Source organism: Hippopotamus amphibius, chromosome 6 (genome assembly GCF_030028045.1).
Source record: "Hippopotamus amphibius kiboko isolate mHipAmp2 chromosome 6, mHipAmp2.hap2, whole genome shotgun sequence".
Taxonomy (NCBI): Eukaryota; Metazoa; Chordata; class Mammalia; order Artiodactyla; family Hippopotamidae; genus Hippopotamus; species Hippopotamus amphibius.
The window spans coordinates 106,722,525-106,734,755 of record NC_080191.1 but is presented as its reverse complement, the minus strand read 5'-3'; the positions used below and the strand labels follow the sequence as shown (position 1 = coordinate 106,734,755).

Below are 12,231 nucleotides of genomic sequence, written 5' to 3'. Positions count from 1 at the left end.
TTAACTAAGTGGAACCCCTTTTGGCTCTAGTTCTATGCGAGGAAAACCTTTTTTTAAATTTCTTTGCCGTGCTGTGTGGCATGAGGGATCTTAATTCCCCAACCAGGGATGGAACCTGCACCCCCTACAGTCGAAGCGTGTTGTCCAACCACTGGACTGCCAGGGAAGTCCCTAAATAACCATTTTTTTTTTAATGGTACATTCATTCATTCATTAATTCAGTAAATATTTTCTGAGCACCATGTATATCCAGGTACTTCCACATGCACAGTGAACAGAACAGACAAAATTCCTGCATTAGTGAACTTTATATTCTGTGTATTTAATTGGCTTGGGGTAAGACCTGGACACTGGAAATTTTTAAAACCTCTCCAGATGATTCTAATGTACAGCTAGGTTTGAGAATCACAGTTATAAATGAAGCACTTTGGGAATTGCAAAGGCATTGTAAAAATAAAAAGTGGCTATTGCTATTCCTTCATTATTCCTTCATTTTCCTGCCTGCGTCAGGAGTGTAGTACAAGTGCTGGTCATTTTCTTTTCAGTCCTTTTCACTGTATGCCTAGACCCTTTATCCTTTTTTTTTTTTTTAACTTTTTATTTTTTAATTTTTTACAATAAACTGCATATAGAGTGTACAATTTGGTATCCCAATCTCCCACTTCATCCCCCACCCCGCAACCCTCCCTGCTTTCCCCACGTGGTGTCCATATGTTTGTTCTCTACATCTGTGTCTCTATTTCTGCCTTGCAAACCAGTTGATTTTTCTATAGTCCACATATATGTGTTAATATACATTATTTCCTAAATAACTATTTTTTGACTGAGAAATGCTGAAGGTGTCTGATAATTACAGTGACTACAGTCCCATATCATCACATTACTCTCTTCTTTACTCCTGTTGTTTTTCTCACTCTAATAATACATCCCCACTGGCCACCAGGAGGCCTGTTAACAAAGGGCTCTCAATGATGACTCCAAATGATGTTATCCTATGATGAATTAATTCAGCATGCATTATAAAGAAGATTACATATAAGTAACTTCCATTACCATGGTGTAAGGCCCAAAAGGGGAAAAGGTCAACTTTGATTTCTAATACTTAGCACAGTGCTAGGAGCTTGGTAAATCTGTCGAGTAAATGAATTTTAGAGACGCTTGATAATCTTATTTCCCAGTATTTAACAGAATAAAAGCAGCAAATTAGTGAATCAACAGAGATGGTTCACCACAGTTAGAGCTATTTCGCAAAATCATTCTACCAAACAGCTTTGAACACTTCAACAGCACCAAAGGGCATCAGTGTATTAAGACAGAGCAAAAACAGATGTTAATGATCCCAAATTGTGAAATGAATTTCAAGAGGAAGAAAGGTTTAACTGTATTGATTGCATTGTTTAATGTGGAAGAGAGTACACACTTTTAAAAAAGTCTGCTCTAGAAGAATCCTTATTTAGCTCAATCCTTTCATTTTATAAATGTGTAAACAGTGCTGTCTGTAAAAGGATGCCAGGACTAAAGCCTAGCTTATTGGCTCCTAATTCACAGCAATGTTTAAGTAGACACATATGATAACATTTTAAACTGGGACACTGGAGAATAATTGATGTTTTAAAACTATTAAATTTTTTTAGGTCAAAACTGGTACAAACATAAAATACCAAATCTTTACCAAATTCTCTGATTAATACAACCTATCTCAAATACTGAATATGTACTTGCTAGAAGGAAAAATGATGCATAAAGTTAATATTCTTTCATTTGAAACCAAAATATTAACTTATACAAATTTTAACTATCGCTGTAACAAAGAATAATGAATATTTCAAAAACCATTTTTCTCATGAATTGAAAACCATATGCTTGGTGGTTTGTCCCTAGGTCTTCTATTCTTTCTCAAAAGTACTTTTTTTTGAATACAATATGCAGATGCAAAAAGATAATGGAGGTAAACAAATGCACAGATTACAATTACACAAACAAGTCATTCTTAAGGCTAACAAGTGAAGGGCAATAGCCGAAAGAAAGCTTACTACTACAGGAAAAACATGAGTTATTCAGATTTAAATTTTTTAGTTGGCCATTATTTCTAAGTTTAGGAAGCAATTTTAATATCTACAGACATGTAGTATTCTATTTAGCTGTGTAATTTCTCCCTCTGAGAAAACTTCCACAAATATCTTTAGCTGATGTGGGGAGCAGACACTTAATGTAACATACATCACTCACCACTTTTCTGAAAACCAACAAATGGTGGGAGGGTTAAGCAAGAATTTACCATATAGAATTTAAAGAAACTTAGTTGTACATGCTCATGCTATTTACTCGACGGAATCTGCAAAAACCCCATTTTTTTAAGGAAGGTTCAAATTAGGAAGTACCTGCTCATAAGTTTTTTACATCTTATTTTGTTCCTATAACCTTTAATAAGAAACTTTATCTTCCAAGTGGAGAAAATCTGGACATAAAATTCTTTAACACTGCCAAATTCTAAATTAAATGCCCTGCACTAGGTAGAACAGTCACAATTCTAAAACAATGTCATGTTATGACAATACGACAAAAATACCAACAGTGATAAAAATGACTCAGCAAAAAGTGATGCTGGTGATGGTAATGGTAACAGCTAACATTTAATTCGCTGTGCTAAGCATTCTGCCAAGAAATGTACATGCACTTTCATTTACACCTTACCAAAAAAACCTTTCAAGTAAGGGTACAATTATTTCCATTTCCAACAAGAGGAGAATAAAGCTGGGCATGACTTGCCTAAGATGATGTAGCTGGTATGTGCCAGAGCTAGAATTTTAAATCAAACAATGTGGATATAGTCTGTCCACCACCTGCCCACCTGCCCTTCTTTCTTAACCACAGTACTTGACTCTTAAGAAAGTCCTGGTCATAAATTAATAAGGTAAAGTAAAAGACTGTTAATGATAACTTTGAAACCAACCATGTTTTCTTTAATTTTAACAATAATTCTCCCCTCAGTAGATGTTTTTGAATCTGAGTAGAAAAACAAGTCCTGGTAGCCCCTTAGAGCAAATTGGTCAGATATTAAATACAGAATAAACTTTGTTCTTCCTGTAAAAACAACCCTGAAATAATTATTTTAGACACTCTACTTACAGTTAATAATTGCTGAAAATAGCTTAAAAAAGAAGCCACTTATTTCTTTAATTTTGTGTATAACCAATCCTTGATTATTTGTGGCAATAAAGGGGAGCAGCATCGGTACACATAACTGAAAACCTGTGGATATTCGAGCTCCCATAAAGACAAAGCCTAGTATCCTTTTAAGGGACAGAGAAGGAACCAAAGAGATATAGGTAACACATAATGTAACCAGCACACATGTAATTCTCAAACTGGAGGAGTCAGATGAACAGTATGTTTGTTAAAAATCCTACAGTTAAAAGGCAATCATTCCATTTGTGGGAGAACTTTAATATGTAGTGTAAATGCAACAATGGCTACTCAGAACACAGAAAGCAGAGGTTCTGAAACTTTGACATGTATTAGAATCACGTAGAAGACTTGTTAAAACTTTAAAAGCTTACTGGCGTTGCCCCAGCGTTTTGATTCAATACAGGAATCTGCATTTTTAACAAGCTCCCAGGTGATGCAAATGTTTCTGGAACAGGGAACACACTTTGAGAACAAGTACTCTAAAGCTTAAAAATTACAGTACCATGGGCTTCTCTGGTAACACTGTGGTTAAGAATCTGCTTGCCAATGCAGGGGACACAGGTTCGAGCCCTGGTTTTGGGAAGATCCCACGTGCTGCCACGGAGCAACTGAGCCTGTGTGCGCCCCCCCCCCCCCCCCAACACACACACAAACTACAGTACCAGTAAGAGGAATGTTATTATCCTCAAGGATAGTTCCATAACCTAAACTTGAGACATTTCTCTGATGATTAGTACATACAAAATAAAATTAAACTGTGATATCAAACACCTATCCCTTGAAAAAAAAGGGCTAAGGGACTGAATACTTTTTCACTGTGTATTCTAAACTTGCTCTGACTTACCCTGAGGATCCACTTGTTTATAAATATCATGTAAGTCTTTTCAAAAACAATTATTTTTTTGACAAGAGGAACTCCCTAGAAATCTTTAAAGTCTTTAGATGCTCAAGGTGTTAAGTGAAAGATGGCCAGCTCTATCTATCATCCAACAAGTATTTACTGAAGAGCTATGTGCTTCCAGATGAGATAACAAGAAAGACAACCGTCTCAGCCCAATGCTCCCTGCTAACCTTATGAGCTAGTCTTAGACAAACAATAGGAACATAAACACCATGCAGACTTTAAACCCCTACAAATAAGCTAGAACTCCCCAAAGTGCTAAACCCACAACCTAACTATTGATTTCACGAGTACTACAGGGTCTGGGGGCAGGAGTGTGCAGTACTGTGAGATGACATGAATTCTTAAATCAAGCTAACATGTTTAGAAGAACCACAAAAGCTAAAGAAATCTTGATGTTCTTGATGAATATAAGGTTCTAGAATACACAAATTCAAGAGTGCAGTATATGATTTCCACCTTACAACACAATCAGAGATGAAAATTTTAAGCAAGCTCTTCAGATCATAACTAATGGGTATTAAACATAAACAGTTAAGTAAAAAAAATAAAGAGATGATATGTAAAATATCTGGCCAGCTTCATTTTTAGATAACTCCTATCACACATCAACCAAAACAAAAACACATATTTACCTACAAGTTATAGACCTTAAATAGCTCAAACCTTGAAATCCTTAAATGCTTAGAATCTATTCTAGTCCTTGAGGGTGAAGAACTGCTAGCAAAGAGCATAAAAGAACAGTGCTCACTTTGTAAACAAGTTAAATCAATGTGTCTTGCACCTCAAACTTACACAATATTATGTCAGTTTTCTCTCAAAAACAAAAACCCAGGGCTCACAGCTGTAATCATAATGGTACTGTCATACCTCCTAAAAATATTAATATGTGGTCAACACTGTGAAAAGGTATCCAATAACCATTTACATGAAATTTGGATGTAAATTCCTTCTAAAGTTAGTTTCAAAAGCCAGACTCAATATATACACATAGAAAACATGAAGGAAGTTCTATGTGTTAGAATGAAAACCTTTTGACAATTCCATTAATGAAATGTAGGCAACCTAATTGGTATTAAATGGAAATGAAAATTATATATATATATATACATACACACATATCAGAGGATATGTATATATTTATGATGATGCACTGATATGGGGTTAAACCTCTCTTTTAAATGTCCTTCTTGAGATGTCACTAGGGAAAAATACACTTAGAAGATAACTGGGAGTATCCAAAACAAAAACAAAATTCCAGTCTTAGGCTATGTTTCCCAAGAATTAAGTTCTTTACTACAGTACTTCAATGCTTTTGTTATTTTAATATGTACTGTGAAGGGGGGAAGGTAAGCATATAACAAATCCCAAACACATCTGGACCAGGTATTTAGCCTACAATGCACATGTACTTTGGAAAACGCTGCAATTGACAATCACTTGCCAAAAAGCAGTTATAACAACTAACTTTTTGAACCAGCTTAAAGTGGGTGGACATAACCTCAAAGTCTTTAAAACCCTCCCTACCACGTGGGCTAGTTAACTTTGGTCCAATTTGCTTTCTGGAGGAGGCTAATGCTTGAGAGGTAATATTTCAATATTAAACCAGATATATATATACATACATACAAGTGCATTAACAAAGAAACCACAAAGAATATGTGATATATTGTTCACTAAAATTTTTTTAAAAAATACCAAGGTTTCTGAATCAAAATAAAAGCTACATGATATGAAGTATATTTTTGATACTCATCTCTTATAAACAACATTAAATACTAAAATGGGATCACACTGTAACATGATATACAAATGCAGGGAGTTGACAATCATTGTTATACTGCTGAGTCTATGGAAATACCATTTATCTACTACATTTCCTGTATGTAGGGAAAAGCCAGGAGATAGTAGAGTTCTGTAATTTATTGTATTGGGAAGATCTGAAACTATAAATAAAATTCTCAAGTGTACTTACTTAAGAACATATACTCAATGCATAGCATAAAGTTATGCTTCTGAAAGATGGACTCCAAGAAGTTGCTACATGCCAATGGATATCTGCCTTAACGTATTTCAAAAGTATGACTTTAAATTGTATAAGGTTAAAAATATATTCATGAATACTTGAAAAAATATGGTACTGCTTAATTACATACCCCTTGCAAAATACTGCGAATCTTAAAGCTGTCCACACATTGTCTAATTCAAACGCTTCATCTGACAGATGAAACTGAGGCCCAAAAAAGGCTGCTGTGCCCCGCTGCTATACACAGTTGTGGATTTCTTTGATTAAGTTCAATTATCTAATTTCTTATCTTCTATTCACAACACTGCACTATTAATTGTCTCCTCTTTGTCCTGCATCTGACTTTCCCGTTGCCTGAGCCTTACCACAACCATGGTAAGCAGTGCTTACTCCACCTCTTTCTCCTCTTCTTCCATCTTTCTTTCCAGGTCCCATTTTCTTTTCATGTCCCTCTCCACTAATCATTCAATTTTTCCTCTTCCCTCACCTAAGAGCACTCTTATTTAAACAGGTTTAATAAAATGTAATTAATTTTGCAAATCAGTGTAATTCATAAAAAGTACAGTTATTTAGAATTAGAAGTTTAATGTTAACTCTTTTACTATTTACTTTTACTATTTTCACTATTCATTCTAATGCCAATATAATTTAGCACAAACATGTACTAATTTGAAGCAGCTTCTAATCATTACCAAGAAAATACCAATCAAATCTTATACTTGGGACACTGATTCTACTCATGTTTGCATCTGTATTTTAGCTTCCATACAACCATCTTGGGGATAACCAGGAAATCAAAATATTAAAAAACATTATCTTAACAAAAAACAACTTAAAAAGCTTGAGTCTGCTGCTCAGCTCTTTTCTTCACTCTGTGACCTAAATATTTAGATACCCATCATCATACAATTGGAACTGCAAAATCTTATTTGTCAATGTATGATTCAATTAAATGAAGAGAGGATAAAAGCAAATCTCACCCCCAATGGTACTCTCTTGAAATTCATGAAATTGCCCCTTCACAAAACGAAGCACTAGGCTTGATTTGCCAACAGCAGACTCTCCCAGAAGTACTAGTTTGAACTGGCATATTTTATTTCCAGTATTTGGCCCGTTGGGTCTTGTTGCTCCTCGATTAGCCATGTCCAAATTTGAAAGAAGTCCCTAATTTCAGTCTCTTAAATGAACTTCCAGGATGCAAGGTGTCAATTTTTTTTCTTTCTGGAGGTAAAAAAAACCTGTTAAAAAAAAAGAAAGAAATGAAGTAATTAAGTATATAAATCAGCAAAACAAAGCAAATCTAATATTAATCTCTTCAGTAAATTTTGCCTGTAACACATTATTGCATGACAGTTATAACCTCTACTGGACACTGAATGTCATTTAGTTTAATTCGCTACATTTGTTAATGATGTAAAGGCATGAGATTTTGAGCCTAAAATCATGCTATAATGTTCAAGGCTTTTGAAACATTTTAAAGCAAACCTTTATCAAAGACTCAAATTTGCCAGGTGGTTTTAAGTACTTAATATAGCCACTCAACAATCCTATAAAGTTGACTATTACAATCCTTAAAAATAAGGAAACAGGCACAGAGAGGTTAAGTAACTTGATTGAGGTCACACAGTTACTGTGACAGAACTTCAACAGGGCTGAGTTTCAAACCCAGGCAACCTAAGAGGTGACTCAAGAGCTCAGGTTCTGGAACCGACTACTTAGGTTAAAACAATTTTGAGTAAAATTAAGTTAGTAAGTGGAAAGCTCTTAGAACAGATCTTAGAACATAGTAAAAGCTCAATAAATGTTGGCCATTATTACTTGAAGGCTCCTGTTAAATGGTACATGGTTTTTATTGAACAGTACCTTAAGCGCAGCAAATATTTTAAATAGGTTTGTGTGTCTGGTGGCTAAAAGACTTAAAACTTTTATCATGTGCTCAAGTACATCATATTTGGAAGTGTTAACAGTGGTTCTCTATGTGGTGAGCGAATTAGTGTCTTATTTAGTTATACTTTTCTGTAGTTTTGGGGCAAACAATTAAATGTGTCATTATTTTCTATTTAACACATTTAAAAAAAACCTGAAGGGCAACTTCTACGTCTTCTCTTATTATCTAATAGCGTTTTCAATCTCAAAGGAATTAGGGAACTTTTAAAGAACTCTTTTCCAATCTACTCAGAAATCAGTAATTGTTTTCTTCCATCTTTAATTAAAATCTGATCATGTGCTAATAACATTAAATTTGATGATTCCTTCCCAAATCACTTTTCTATTTCACTTAGGTACCTCAAGAAATTTGCCTTACCCATGAAATGTGTTTATACAAGAACCCCTCTTTGACAGTGAACTCATTAATAAGCATATCCATAAGATCTTACATTCAAGATAATAAAATCACTTCTGCCTTACCTAAACAGCAGCTTTGAAGAGTCCTTACCTTTTAGTAATAAGTACTGAAATAGTTACAAATGAAATAATAGGCCTGAGGTGTTTCCAAACAATGGGGGCATAAACAAAATTAGCCATAAGATAACTGAAGGTAGGTGATGAGTTCATTATACTATTCTTCCTACTTCTGTACATTTAAAAAATTTTGTGATAAAAAAAATGTTCCAACTCTACACCTACCCTTCCACCACTCCCAAAACACACCGGGTTTGGGGATCTAATCCTGGCTAGCTATACTAATTTCTGCTGGAGCAACAGCAATTTCCAAGCCTCTATCTCCGGTATACCTAACTTTCACAGCTGCTGTGAGAATTAAACAAAAGACTACATATGTAAAAAACTTCTAATACAGTGGTCAACACAGAGCAGGGATTGAAAACTGGCAATTATAGTGCCCCTCTGATGAAATAACGACCAAATATCAATAGAATGCCATGTAGACTGAAAATGCACCAACACACCTTCAGACAGTACACACAACAGCAACTGAAACACTTCCCAACTGTCTGATTACCTACAAGACAGCAAACTGAATTACTCATCGAGGACAACATGCTCCGAATTTCCACAGTCCTCCGAAATATTCAGGGAAAACATCAGATGCCCATTAAAAAAATATATGATTTAAGAAAATTAAAAAAAATATGATTTAGCTTTGTCTTTTAAGGTTTAAAGCCTTATATTCGTGCATTATAGTTCCAAGGATCTCAAACAAAAAATAACTAAATCTAATGATGCAGTTAGCATAACATTAAGGTTAAAAGTTACATTCTGCAATATCCGCATTCATTTGCATTCACTACTTAACACTGTTTCGTAAAACCACAAGACTTAGCATAAAATGCATTTTAAACCTTTTGAAAATAACTCATATTCTATAGTTAAAGTCCTGCTGGATATACTTTGATCAAAACTGCATTAATAACAGCAGCTAACGTTTACTGGGCACTTATTTGTGCCAAGCACCATTGCATGAATTAGACTTACGGCGACCCTACGAGCTCTTATTATCCCCCTTTACATTAAGAATGAAGTTTCCGAGCTGTCCTGAATTATCGCAGTGGTGTTCATGCGGTTTTTTCCTACTGGTTATGAGAAAGGCAACGGATTGGACACTCAGGCATCACTTCAGCAAAAACCAAAACCAAATATGTGAATTATGACGTTCAGAGCTTAAAAAAGTCTTAAAGTCTCAAGAGGGTAAGCAGCTTCCAGGCAGACGAACAGCAGAGCACGTTTAAAGGGCTCGACCCACGGAGGATGTGGAACGGCCTAGTTGTGTCGAGTTGTTCGAGGCTGCGGTTCTCCCCCTTCCAGAGACTAGACAAGAGTCCCTAGACAGCCCGGCTTCCCCAGCCGCCGGCTCGGGGACTCGGGGGTAGCCGGAGCTCCCCCAACCCACACCTGCTGGAAGCCTCGGGTCCCCCTCGGATAGCACCTGAGCCGCTGACACCCAGCTCCGATCGGCCGAGCGTGCGGGCTCCGCCAGGCCCCTGGGCCGCCTCTCCCAACCTCCTCCCCCGACCCCGGCGTGCCTCCAGCTGGGGACCCCCCCCCCCCCCACCCCGGGCGGCCAGGACGGGGCAGGCGGAACCGCGGCCTCCGGCCCTCTCGCGCGGCGCCATCTTGAAAAGGAACAGGGTGACACCCGTCGCTCCCTCGGCCGGTCCCCAAATCCTGGCCTCCGGAGCCCCTTGAAGGATGAGTCACCGGAGCAGCCGGGTCGGGACGCCGGGTCCGGCCGCTCTCCGGTCTCGGGCGCCGGCGCGCGGGGGAGAAGCGAGAGAGAAGGGCGGGGGACTCCGCGCCTGCAAGGCCGGCGGACCACCCGGGGTCCCGACCAGCTCCGCGCAGGGGGAGGGCCGGCTCGGTTACCTGAGCCTGCAGCGCGCGGAGCCGCGGCGCCGAAACTTCCGGCTGCAGGTCCCAGGCGGAGCCCGAGAGGCAGCTGAGGCAGAGGCTGAGGCTGAGGAGGAGGCGGCGGCGGCGCGTCTCCTCGTCGTGCCGCTCCCCTCAGACTGGACGGTGCGGGGCTCGTGCCGCGGTGCCGCCCCCGTCGGGCTCCGTCTCCGCCTCTCTCCGCTCCGCCTTCCCCTTTCCTTTCTCCTCCTCCGCCGCCGCCGCCGCCGCCGGCGCTCGAGTTCCCACTAATTCTTCCTCCTCCTCCCTCCTCCCCTCAGGCCGGCCGCCGGCTCTTTCGCGAACCAAAACACAAACACTCCAGTCCCAGCGCGGGAGCCACTTCCGCCGCCCGGCGCCGGCCTCGCCGCCACGTCGCCGCACGTCGCGGACTACGCCCCTCCGTCACTTCCTGTCGCCGCCCGTCCGCCCTCTCCATCCGCTCCCCCGCCCCTTCTCAGAGCCCTCCGAGTCTGGGCGGGGCGGCTGTGTCACGTGAGCCCAGCCAGCGGCGGGGTCGGATCCGGCCGCGGGCCGCCTCGCCTCCCCCACTCGCCCAGGGGCGTCCGCGGCCCCGCCCTCGCCGGCGCCATTGTTATCTGGGCGGCGGTCCCGGGCTCCCTGCGGCTGAGGGCGGGGGCGGGGTGGCGGGGGACTCCTTCGCTGTCCTGCTTTTGGGGGAGTCGGAGAGAACGTAGGTTTGTTGCTCCCAGCCGATGTGGGGCGGCGAAGCTCCCACTGTGAATGTTAGCGTCCCTTCGCCTGCTCTGCCAGCTCAGCTAAGGGGCTTTGTTGTGGGGGTTTCTCTGGCACGAGTGAGCCTCCCTGGGGATGGGTGGGTTGGGAAAGGCCGGTAAGGGGCATTTACTCCAGGGACGAGGATCCGATCGTCTCCCGAAAGTTGTCTTTAGGCGGACACATCTTCAACAATAACTTGCTTTTCTTGAGAGCCTACCTGTTTGGGGTGGGGAGGAGCAAGTTACAAAATAATAGGTAGCTTTTACAAAGAATTCCCCATCACGGGTTCCTGCGCTACACGCTTTACAGGAATTATCCCATTTTCTTCCTATGCTGTGAGGCTTTCGCTCTGAAACCAGCTTTATCGTCCGCCTCGCTATGTGGGACTATTCCCTCCCTGGAGTGGTCCTCGCTGCTGTCTGTCTTCCACAATGGCTGGCAGCCAGCAGTCTCCAGTCATGGTTGTGGAATCCGTGAATGTGCCGGCCTGTCTTACAGGTAAAGAATTCGAGGCACAGAGGTTGTGTAACTTGTCCAAAATCACCGCAGTAGGTGATGAAATCGCATTCCAACCTGCAGGCTGGCTCCAGAACCTGAGTTCTTAAGCACAATTCCAGTAAAAGAACCCAAGACATTAATTAGCCTCCGTTGCAGACCTACTCAAGACAGACTGTTTTGGTTCCATATCACACAATAGACAGTCCCTGGCTAGGCATCTGAAACAAAAACAAAATTCCTCTCGGCATTTGGTAGAATGTTAAATCGATTTTTCCTCAGGATGAGGGCTGCTTTTTCAGTTTGCTGTTTACTATTTATAGCCTGTTGTGAGGCCATCAGTATCGATTGTCTAGATGTGTACTTGGGCCAACGTATCTTGTGGATGCTCAGTCAACATTTTGCAATGAAGGTGATTCGAACCCTTGAACAGCCAGCCTTTCAGATCAACTTCCCAGTTACTAACCCCAAGAGCATTCTGTGTCATGTGCAAATGGTGTCTGTGGCACTTTATCCCAAGGAGTGATTCCAATAT

At 40.4% G+C, this 12,231-nt stretch overlaps 1 protein-coding gene across 3 annotated transcripts in view; it reads right to left on the bottom strand.

The window, feature by feature from the left end:
• RAB5A (RAB5A, member RAS oncogene family) overlaps nucleotides 1–10,576 on the bottom strand; it is a 30,205-nt gene extending 19,629 nt beyond the window's left edge. For all 3 annotated transcript variants that reach the window (XM_057738887.1, XM_057738888.1, XM_057738889.1), the window contains exons 1-2: nucleotides 10,440–10,576; nucleotides 7,097–7,354 (exon numbers count right to left, since the gene is read on the bottom strand). In XM_057738887.1, the coding sequence (XP_057594870.1) occupies nucleotides 7,097–7,259 (163 nt within the window). In that variant the 5' untranslated portion in view covers nucleotides 7,260–7,354; nucleotides 10,440–10,576. The remainder of the gene's footprint in view (nucleotides 1–7,096; nucleotides 7,355–10,439) is intronic.
• Between the last annotated feature and the right edge of the window lie 1,655 nt (nucleotides 10,577–12,231).